An 11717-nucleotide genomic window follows, 5' to 3' on the forward strand; every position below is an offset into this window, starting at 1 on the left:
TTACACATACAAAAAACTTCAGACTTGCAATTTAAAGTTGAACTGCTACTGAAATACCTCAAACTAAAGCGTAGCTGGTAGTCTCTGTAGTTTTAAGAGATTCATAAAGGCCATGTGGTAGTTCCTATTTGTAATTACAGTAAAAACTTAAAAATCAGTGACTTCAAGCTGAAAAGCCTAGCCCTTTCTGCAGTCTAGACAGCCTTGATTTGGTGCCCTAAGGCTGAGGACAAAGTAACTTTCTGGATCAGTATGTCAGTGTAGTATGAATGCCACCATGTGAGTGGAGCACTGCTTTTTCCCCATTTGGACCCTCCTCTCTAGCACCCCTAGCCTTTGAGGGATCAGTTTATTCCTAAAGGGATGGGTGTAAGTTAACAGACTTCAGTTTCATCCTCTAACTTTAGAGGAATGAGATTCTGCACAACCTACTTAATTTTTGGAGCTCTGTGCATAATCAGATAGCCTTGTTTCCAATGTGGAATATGTGTATGTTATTAGGAAGAACTAGAATTTCTTTTAATAGCAAGTAATTATCAGAAATTTCAAGTGTCCCAAACTCAGCTTGGATGCATCACATGGGTTTATGCTGCCTTTGCACAATTAAGCCCTCACTGCTATTGTAAATAACCTAAGAATTCAGCTTGCTTGTGGCTCTTGACAAGAAGGCTGTTCCTACTTGATTTGAAGTGTTAAAAGTAGAGATTACCAGTACCAATTTTTTTAAATGAGAACATAATGAATTCACCCTACTACTACAGTTCTTTTGTTCCTCCTGCTTGCTTTGTTGCAGCTGTGTACTAGATACAACCCCATTGAAATGTAGTGTTTAGCATATGCTGTGGGTGCAATTAGTTTGAAAACCCCTTCCTGCATAATTTCCTTCCTGTTTTGTTAACACTGTAAAGTCAGATCATTTCTGAGTTTATTATAGTGTCACAGAAGGGGTAGGGAGAGAAGAAAAAGCCTTTATATTTTCAGCTCCTCTACAGTGATGATGGAAGACAAATCAGGATCAAAAAAACCCAAAACAAAGCATAATACACACTAGAGACTTCTTACTCAAAACTAGTTTTATTTTTAAAAATAAGTTGAATGCATAGCACTCACAAAGATTCCATTGTTGTGGACATTTTGCATTTAGGAGCACCATTCTTCTTTATGCCATAAAATACACATTTTGGTTCTAATAGTGAGAACACAGTGTATTTTTAATGTACACTGGTAAAGCTCTTAAATAATTATTGAAACTGTTCAGTGTACATTTTCTTCATAGTCATTATGAAGCTGTAGTGTCAGAAAACTCAGACTAAATAATAAATTAAAACAAAAAAAGCATGTAGTGGATCTTTTTACAGTTAACCTAAAGTCTTAAAATAGTAAAATAAAAAATACCCTATTAAATGCAAATTTGCAGTATTAACTAACTGAATAATCCCCCTGCCCCTTATAATTCCAGTGTTAAGTATTAGTTAATTTTTTATATATCAAATGCCTATGGGATAAATTTACTAATACTCCAAAAAAGAAAAGCCTATACTGCTGCATCACAAATAAAGATGACAAGTTAGCTGATTTAAAGATTTTACAGAAGTTTGCTACAGGCATCTGCTGTTATTTCAAGTCATGGTCTATTACAAGACTGTACATTCATAGCATCAGAGGTAGTTAGAGCACTGAAGACTTGGATATAGTATTGCAACAAAATTAAACCTGCAGAAGGAAGTTTACCTCTTAAATGGGTAACAATTCTGAATAAAAAGCATGGCATCCTATGAGGTGGAAAGTCTCTACTTAACACTACCCTCAGACATGGGGAAGTATTCATGAAGACATGGAGAGGGTGGGGGGAAAAAAAAAAAAAAAGCTTGCACTGTGAGGAAGTAAGAATTGACCACACTACGCCCATATCAAAGTTTATTCTCTAGCATAAAGCAGATATGGTCATCTCTTTCATTCACCCTCCTATCCCTTGATCCCTTGACCTGCACACATATGCTACAAAAACCCACAACAGAAACTGGGATTTATGCTAAGACAAAACAAGAGAAACAGGATTTCTTCTCCTCCAAAATAAATAGGTTTTTGTAGCACATTCAGCTCTAGAAAGAACAAACATCTGTCCTCCCTCAATTCTGAATATTATGGGAAGTCCTCCTCTTCTGTGATAAAGCCTTCATCTTAATATTGATAACAAACACCTTAATTGCCTCTACTTTCAAAACAGTCTTTGTAACAAATATTGACAATACTTCACTTTCATTAGATGGTACAAGATTTTAAGTGCTGCCACTAAGACAGGGGAGAAGGAGGTGGTAAAAGAATGAACAAAACCAAAAACAGTCTTAAGCCCACATCCTATAATGATATTTTAAGGTCACAGGAATCCTGTCATTGATACTGCCTCCCGCATCCTACCACAGGAGCGAGGCAACTATCTTATATAAAAAAAAGGAAGATTTCTTTATTACTATCTTTACCACCATTTTCATCCAAGTGTTGGATGAGTGAAATTTTCTACCCTCAGACTATCCACTCCACAGGAGATAGTGTAGTTTCATAAATTTATGTAATTAGCACCTTAATTGTGATAAAGCAATTCACTCTGCAATACATTTTTGATCCACCCATTTAGAAGGGTAAATCTGTATTTTTTCTGTAACTCTCAAATAGCAGAAGAAGAAGCTGCCCTACTATTACCTGAGAATTTTCCTCCACTATAAGCCTGACACAGAATTGGATTTCTATAAGCATTTAACTAACTGTACTTTTTTTTGGTACAGTGTATACTGCTAGTAAAATCAGAGGATGTTTTCTGTTGGGTATATGTGCATGTGTGTGTGTGTGTGCGCGCATGTACACATAGGAATCACAGCCACTGCAGTAGTTCTGGTACAGTAAAAGTTCAGCTGAAAAACTTTCTCTTTTCTGCAATTATTCAACACCACATTGCTGGGCAGTAGTTCACATTTACATTCTGTGAACACTATCATATCCCTTTGGTACTCTGCATATAGATGCCCTGAAGAAAAGCCAGTCCACTTGTCCTATATTCTCTTTCCTCTCTACCCTCCTCCCTCATATTATACCCAGTTAAGCATACAAACCAGCAGCACAGAGTAATGAGTAGAAAATTCCCTGAGTTAGTATGAAAGAGTTAACTTTAAACATAAAAAGGACAGGGAGGAGAAAAGAAGGGAGAACATAGTATCTATCCTGTGAGGTACAAAACTTAAAAGTAGCCAAAACACCAGTTAACTCAAATGCCTTAGTCTAAAGCACATATCCAACACGAGCTGAAAAAAAGGGGCAAGAGTATGGAGTAACCAACTGAGGTTTCTGTCTTCCTGTGGTCCCCACATACCTGGGGAAGTCTGGCATTCAATAGATTCTTAAATTTCAGTAAATTTAAAGCAAGTGTTAATACTGTATGGTGGTATTACATAAATGTCTTCAAAATAATACTGCATATCTCCTTCATTAAAAGATAAGCCTGTAGTTAGTCCACAGCTGTTTTTCTATTGACTAGGATTCCAAAGGTGTGTGTTAGAAGCACAGAGTATTCTGAGTGCCAGAGTAAGAACTTACTACTCCCAGATACATGCATCCTTTCTAGAGGGTCTTCTGTGTGCTTATTCTTTGCAGTCTGTATTTGAGCTAAGGTACTGGTTGCCATTCCAGTTGCTTTTTCCTGGAAAGACACTATTTTTATTCAACTCGTTGCCCTCAAACTTACTTGAGGTTTAACAAAAACCAAAACAATTCCCCTCAACACAACTTTGTGCCCCAAACAAACGAGCACAAAACCAATTTTGTATTCATCACCTCTCAAAGCAGGGAGTAATACAGGAGTATCGTCCATTCACTTGGTAACTCCGGTTGTAGGAGACACTTATACACGGCTTCACTTCTAGCGGAACAGCTAGTGACATAGCAGCACCAGTCTGTACATGGCCTCGAGCCTGAACACTAGACTGTAAGGCAGCAGGGCAAGTCTGAAGCGGGTAAGATGATGTATGATTAGCTGATATTATCTGTTGACAGTTTTGCTGCTGTGATGTCTGATGGTGATACTGTAATGAAGGCTGATGAGCCTGGAGATACTGTGGTATATGCTGCTGAACATTAGCCTGCTGGGGACTTGGAGCTGGGGTCTGAAATACAGTATGTTGGGCAGACTGAGCATGTTGTCCTTTTTGCTTGTTTGCTTCCTTCACATCATTATCATGCGCACTAAAGCAAAATAAGACAGAACAGATTAAAAAGGATATTAAAATAATTTAAACTCTTTAGGATTAAATTTTAAGAGCATTCTAGCCAATGGTGCAATTATCTGAATGATTCCAACACCTTTAAAAAGCCAATAAAAAACCAACCAAACAAAAAAACAAAACAGTTTTATCCTACCCTTTAAACTCATCTAAGGTTTTAAAATTTGTTTCTTTAGGGTAAAGGGTTTTTTTTAGGATTTCAGTTAACTTTGTAGTGGTACTTAAATGCAGATACAAGCGAAGTATTTAACAGCAGTATCTAAAAATATCAGTTCAGTAAGGTCTGCTAAGATACTTCAGTAAAGTGCCAGCTTACCAGAACCTGAACCTGAAACTTGCTTCCACCTCATTTAAATTGGGTAGCAGAATAGGAGTGTTTTTAAAAGACATGGTATCAGAGGACTTTTAATGATCTCTACTACCATACTTAAAGATCATAAGTATATTTATATACGATCATGCTCTGAGGAGTGGAAATGCACGTAGTCTCTCTTTTTCTAGCCCACTCAATACTTAATTTTAGACATTTTTAGTTCACCTGAATTCCTCTAGATTTACACCTGTCTCAAATGTATTTAGACATGCTCTTTCTCTTGTTCTTATGCTGAAGTTAAGCAGGTGCCACTTACTCACTTTGTCAGGCCTAAAATCAGCCAAGTAGTTTAGTACTGCACATACAAAGCTGATCTTTTGAAGACAGGTGGGGCTCACCCCCTCACCAGTTTTTCCCTCAGAGGTTGCTAACTTATTATGGTGCATTGACAGATGACTGCAGAATTCCTCCCCCGCACAGTCTTTCAGAGTGATATTGAAAACACTTCTGTAACAGCACTTTGCTTTCACAACATATATTAGAGAAACCAAAAGAGGCTATCAAGGGTAGTAATGTCATCCTCAAAGAAGATGGGATTACCACATACAGCTGTTCCTGCACTTCTCCAGTGCCAAATGATACTGAGATCTGGGCAAGAGCAAACCTCTGTAGGAGGAAAGCAGTTATGATGGACATAAGTTTTGATCTTAAGGTTTGGAATAAGGGAACTGGTTGTGTAACATCCTTTTCAGGATGGAGGTTCAGCTGGCGTTCATTGGCACTTGTGTCTGCTGTCAGCTCTATCTTTCCATTATAGTGCAAAAATGGATACAACCTCCCACTCATCTCCTCCCCCCAAAGCTGGCCTCTCAAACAGTTTGTATTTTTGACCCACAAACTGTTCAGAGCATCCCTCAAACTTCCAGGACATGGAGATTTCAGAGCAAATAGGAGCTCCCAAGCCTTCCATCTTCTTCACTATTACTTTTTGTATATGAATAGCCTACACGGAGTCATTTAATAAATTGTCTGAGCATGCCAAAAGATGTCAGATCAGATAAGATTGTGGTTTTTTTTGGAAAGAGCTAAACAGGGATTTCAGTTAGTTTGAATATTACCTAATATCTAAATATTTTTAGAATAGACAAATTGAACTTCAAGAAATATTGCTTTCAGTGTAAATATCAATTAAGCATACTATCAGGTTGGGAAATGGGCTTAAAAAGCTATTAACTTAGTTATTATTAACTTACATTAATAGTCGTTCAATACATGGCACTAAGAAATCCCAGGAGTATGCAGTAAGATGATGTAGTCGAGTAGGCCATGTTGGTGAGAGACGCAAGATAATCCTTGAAGAAGCTACACATGCAGTAGCAACTAAAGAAGGGGCATAATTTAAAAATGCATGATCTAGAAAGAAGGAAAAGGAAAAAAGATTCATTTAATTGGACGATATTTGTCTCTGAGAACAAAGGTGTCATTGACTGAAATATGTAACTCACCTTGCAGTGATACTTCCAGAAAGTAATCAGCATATTTTGCCATATATAACTTAGTCTTCTCTAAGCAAACCATTGGCCAGCCATCATGAAGATCAGTCTCATGGACAGCAATAGAAAGATAATAGTCGATGAAATGAGCAGCAGTTGGGAGGCACAAATTCCACTGAAATGTTTCTAGCAACAACAATTCCATATGAAGTAAGTTCTGTTTGGTTAGTACCAGATTCATGTTAGTCATACAACCCAAGCTGTTCAACTGTTCAAGTTTGGGAACACTGTCTTCCTTTTCTTCAAATTTACCTTCAGGTGAACAGAAAGAGGAGGGGAGAAAAGGTTCAGCATAAGTAAACTATAAAACAGACTGCATCTAATGTCTGTTTGCCATACTTTTACTACGTCAAACAAGCCTGAGACTTTCTTGGGGAAGCAAAGCTCAAATAGAAGATTTCCTCTGGGACAAAAAGGGGTCTGTGCTATAAAGGGTTAGATTTCAGCAGCTAATGTCAAACATCATGTAGGATATGGTGCAGTGTGGTATTGCCTATTGGTTCTCTCACTCATGCGCCAGAAACAAGCCAGGTTATATATGACATGGCTGGTGCTGCAGACAGAAGTTCTTGTTACCAAACTATTGCCGAACATGTCACCATCATCAATGAAATACCACAGTGATGTGACCTGGCGTACACAGCAATACAACATTTGGTCTTAATCCTGTCCCCCACCCCGTTATTCATTTTTTTAAAGTTATTAGAGAATAACTAGATCTCTGGCCAATGCAGTTATTTTTACTGCTTGTTATGGTAGGTACATTTTTAGATTTGATAGCTGATAAGCTGCTTCAGTGTTTTAAACAAGTACATGTCGGCAATGTGCATCTGAAAACCCACACTGCCATAAATATAGTTTCAACTTTAACACTGCTACTAGCTTCAGCCTTCCCTGGACTTTAACTTGTCAGTCCTGTATGTGTTTAGCCTGAAGCAAAATTGTATGTGTAGAAAACCCATTAAGAAGTGAAACAAGTGTCGCATTTCCATAAAGTTGCCATATGGTTGTGCTATTTCAGTTTCATTGCAAATTCTTTCCATCTTACACTCGCTATTCAGTACTACATAATATCTTGTGAATAAATATTTTTAGAGACCTTTGCAGGACTGAATCTACTGAACATTTGATTTTTTCAACAGTGGGAGGTACCTGTACAGGACTTAGGCAACCCCAGCCCCCATCCGTTAGTTTGATTCCCATACTCTAGTAATTACAGAAATATAAACTTAAGGAGTCACAGAATCACTTCTCTTACTACTTTTATAACCTTATCATATATATTACAGCTTGGGTTGTCCAGCCTACTGTACTGCTGATTAAACTACTTGTTTGAGCCACACAGGATGAAAGCTTAAAACAGCATTTTGGTTTGTGCTTTCTGAACTATTTCATACACTGCTTCTCACCAGAGCGAGTACTCCAGGCTTTTATAAGCTCTACTTGCAGCTTGTTATGAAAGATGGGAGAGGCAATTAAAATAAGTTCTCTTCGGAGCATGAAATTCATCTGAAAATCTGGCATTAGTTCAAAGCCAATAAAGACATTTGCCCAAATGGATTAAACTGGTTTCTGAGATACAGTTTTCATATTCAGGGCCCCTTCCTTTGCCAAGAAAAGATTGCTGGCTGGTGGCATCCAGTTGAAGTTTACCCTCAGAAGAATCTGAAATAACCCTTTTCTTCTTTAGCTGTTCTGCTGAATAGCTATATTGGTGGAGACAGGTGATGCAGTGAAACGAAACATATACAAAAAAGTCAACATCTCTGCACTCTAGTTTTCTAGTTGAGAGGGCCTAGAGCTACAGTATCTTGTTTGAGAAAATGAAAACAGATTCAGACAAATGGATCAGCAGAACCTGAACCACCAGTTAGTTCTGCTGCTAGGACAAAGCTAGGGCACTCAGTTCAAGAACACGTGTCAGCAGGATGCCAGCATACCACAGCCGGATCTCTTTGGGAACTTCTAAAAGGGATCCTAAGTGTAAAGATATGGATACGTACCACAAGAATCTAGTTGAGGTCAGTAGAAGCAGGGCAGTTCATAATGAGTGTTTGTAATTAGTTCAGTCTTCGGAGTACACAATGATGTACTGTGTAATCAATGTACTTCATCTGTTACATTTTGTATGTGACACAACACAGGCTTTATGTTAGCCTTAGCTTGCTTAAAAAACGCTGCAACAAATGCAATCTCAAGTATTCCAGAAGAGTGCAACATCATCAGTGGGGTGCAGTATACTCTACATATAGCTTATTTTGTTTCTACCTCTCTCACAGGTATGCCGATTTCCCCTCCTTTCCAGCACTTGGTGGAAAGGAAAGGAAATCTATTTTGAGGTGTCCTTAAAGGGAAAGCCTTTCTATTCCTATAATGTCCCTCTGAAAGTTCATCTTAGAATAATCTGTGCTTCTAAACATAAACATTGGTTTTTTAAATCACAGTTTGTTTTTTTTCTCCTCTCAGATGCCAACAAAAGTCAAAACAAGAGTCTAAACAAAGAGTCTACCAATTGGGCCAGATGTAGGTATGCTAATTGTCTTTTACAAGCACCCCATCAAGATATTCCTTGTATTTGGCAGTACAGCCTGTATTGCTCTAGTTAATAAAAATTTGGTGCTACATACTTACTCGCTAAAAGTAGACAGGAAAGAGCAACCACATGCAGCTGTTGAATAGATATGTCATAACGATCCATAAAGAGGTCCAACAGATACACAGCTAGATGTCGTGCAGCAGGACAGAGTCTGAAACGATTGCTCACAATGGCAATCAGATCTGCAAAGTATCTTCTTAGATGTAACTGGGGAGACTGGCCTTTGTAGGAGGGCAGCTTCAGCTCCTAGATGGACAGCAGCATGTAATTTTATTACAACCATTGTTTAATTTGAATTTCTATCAAACTAATACAGCTGTTATTCTTAAGTTAATCACTGAATTTTCAAAGAAATTCTCCCCTCTCCCACCCGCTCCCACGGTTTCAGCATCCCTTTTCACAGGGCAGAACCTATTTGTTGTCTTTAGAGAAGAGCTAGGAGCATAATAATAGTAGTATAATAATTTAAGATTTAACATATTTTCACTGTGCATTCAGAGTGATTTAATATTTTACCCTGTTACATTGCCTCTATTGCAAAGGCTTCACCTCCTAGCAGGGAAGCAGAAACAGTATGCAAGTACTCTCCAGCCACTTCAATGCAAAGTCCAATAGCTTAACTCATACCCCTCCTGCTATAGCTTAATCTAAGCAATCAGACTTTGTACTGAAGTGTTTGCATGTTCCAATGCTGCCAATTCTCCTGCAGGTGCCTCCAGCAGGTCACTACCTGCAAGTTGGAGGTAGCACCCCTAGGAAGAGGACAGGCATGCACGTGCGTGCGCGCGTGTGTGTGTGTGTGTGCGTGTAATCGTTTGCTACATGAGTATGTCTAAACTCTGACTTAATCTGTCTGATCAATGTTGCGCTGGCACTGGCTGCAGTGTACTCTCAGGCATTTAGTTAAGTATATCTTCAACAACTCTGACTAGATGCAGAAAAGGATACCAAACCAAGACCTAAAAATCTCCCAACCTCCTGCTGTTTATAAACCTCACGTCGTCTCAGATTGGGGGGGGGGGGGGGAACAAAAAACAAAAGCCCACCAACAGCACAGACAAGAAAAATCTGTGGCATTATCTGATCCAAATATTAAATTTGGACAGTCAGAAAGTGTTCTCTGGGCTCATGATTGGTAGCTAGTATCCCCTCAAGCGTGCAACAAAACTCAGAACAACAGAATGGCATTGCTGTCTTCTGTTATCATGAATAAATTTAAGAATTACAATTGTGTAGCCCAGATTAAGTAGGATTTTGAGTATAAAAAAATTTCCAGCAGAGCAGCCTGTTCTGTGACATCAAGTTGGAGTGGGCTAACTTGGAATTTTCAAAGTTTCAAGATAAATTCAAAGGTCTGAAGTATGTTATTGAGTGAAATCGAGAAGACAGACCTACAGAATTTACCTTTTCACAACACTGGCGTAGTTTTAGCAATGGTAACTTTGATAGCATAGATATTATCTTGTTTTTCCTCTCGTGTTCCCCAAGAAGTTGCTTTAGCAGTCATGCCTTCAAAAAATGCAATCCAGCCATCAAGTGCCATAGCGCAGCAGAAGCACATTTTTACTAAGTTCAGTCACTACAAATTAATTTACATCTCTGGGGATAAGATGAGCTTCATTATCAAAACATCCCCAAACAGCAACTTCAGGTCAGAGTGGAAACAGCTTCGGAGTTATCAGAAGCTCGAAGTTAGGCAGTACTGCTAAACCCTTCACTACCGCGACTGCAGCTGAGCGCAGTGCACCTTTGCGGGGGTTATAAGAGCAGCTCGGTGCTTTTCGCAGAGTTGAAACCTGGATCTGCTCACACGCCCAGCACGAGCGCCAGGCGCGCCGTGAGCTCTTCGGGCTTTTCCAAGGGGCAACGGCAGAAGCGCCGCGGCCAGCTGTCAAGGCGCGCGGGCGAACGGCCCGGGCTCGGGCTCAGGCCCGGCAGGGGCGGGGGCGCCCCGTCCCTCGGCGCCCGGGAAGCGAAACGGGCCCGCGCCGCGCCCGCCCCGGCGGCCCCCCGCCCCCCCCGGCTACCTTGTAGCGCAGCGCTTGGTGGATGTCGGCCGCTAGCTGTCCTGTCCACCACTGCGCCTCCAGCTCCATGGGCGGCGGCGGCGGCCGGGGCCTGGCGAGGCGGCAGGAAGCAGCGCTCGCGGCTGCGGCTGCGGGGCGCTTCGCGTCGGGTGCGGCCGGCGCCGCCCGCGCCCCCTCCCCGCCGGCGCCCAATTATCGGCAATCAGCGGCGCCGCGGCCCCGCGCCGGGGCACAACTGGGGCTCGTTACCCCCCCCCCCCCCCCCGCGGGGGGCACGGCCGGGCCCGGGGCGGGCGGGGGGGGAGGGAGGGGGCCGCGGCAGCCGCGCCGGCCCCGGCGGGCGATGGCGCCGCAACAAAGGCTGGCGGCGCCGGCGCCGCTTCCCCGCTCACCCTACGCAGCGACGCGGGTCGCGACGGCCGCGGCCGGGCCTGGCCCGGGGCACCTCAGCGCGGCGCGGCGTCCCGAGGGCTCCCCGGCCATCACGCGGCGCCGCCCGCCTCGCCCATTGTTAAAGGGCCGAGCGGGCGAGCGTGTGTACAAAGCCCGGCGGCGCCCGCATGCGGCCCGGCGCCCGCCAATCGCCTGCCGCCTTACAGCGCGGCGCGGCCCCCGGCCGCCAATCAGGGCGCGGCGCTCACGGGGCACGCCGCGCCCCGCCGCCACGCGCGGCGCGGCTTTGGGCCCGCGGAGCTGCCGTAGCCGCCCCCGATAAAGGGCCGCGGGCGGAGGGGGCGGGCCGGGCCCGGCGGATCCGCCCCGGGGCCGGGCCGGCGCGGAGGTGCCGCCTGGAAACGGCGCCTCGCACCCCCTGGCTGGCGGGGAGGGCTCCGCCCGCGCCCTGGGCCGGTGTGGAGGGGGCCGAGACGCTGAGTTCTCCGCTCAGCCGGCAGCGCCCGGTGGGTCGGGGCGCAGCGTGGCGTTTTTAACGTGCGGGCTGATACGTTGGTGGTTGTA

At 42.8% G+C, this 11717-nt stretch overlaps 1 protein-coding gene across 1 annotated transcript; it reads right to left on the reverse strand.

Moving 5' to 3' along the window:
- Window positions 1-689: 689 nt before the first annotated feature.
- On the reverse strand, window positions 690-10829 carry CCNJ (cyclin J). Its single transcript, XM_067300084.1, has 5 exons — window positions 10761-10829; window positions 8769-8979; window positions 6090-6389; window positions 5838-5997; window positions 690-4233 (listed from the first exon to the last, which is right to left on the reverse strand). Exons 1-5 carry the CDS (start codon window positions 10827-10829, stop codon window positions 3822-3824), a joined length of 1152 nt encoding a protein of 383 aa, XP_067156185.1. The 3' UTR covers window positions 690-3821.
- Window positions 10830-11717: the final 888 nt, after the last annotated feature.

Source organism: Apteryx mantelli, chromosome 7 (assembly GCF_036417845.1).
Source record: "Apteryx mantelli isolate bAptMan1 chromosome 7, bAptMan1.hap1, whole genome shotgun sequence".
NCBI classification, from domain to species: Eukaryota; Metazoa; Chordata; class Aves; order Apterygiformes; family Apterygidae; genus Apteryx; species Apteryx mantelli.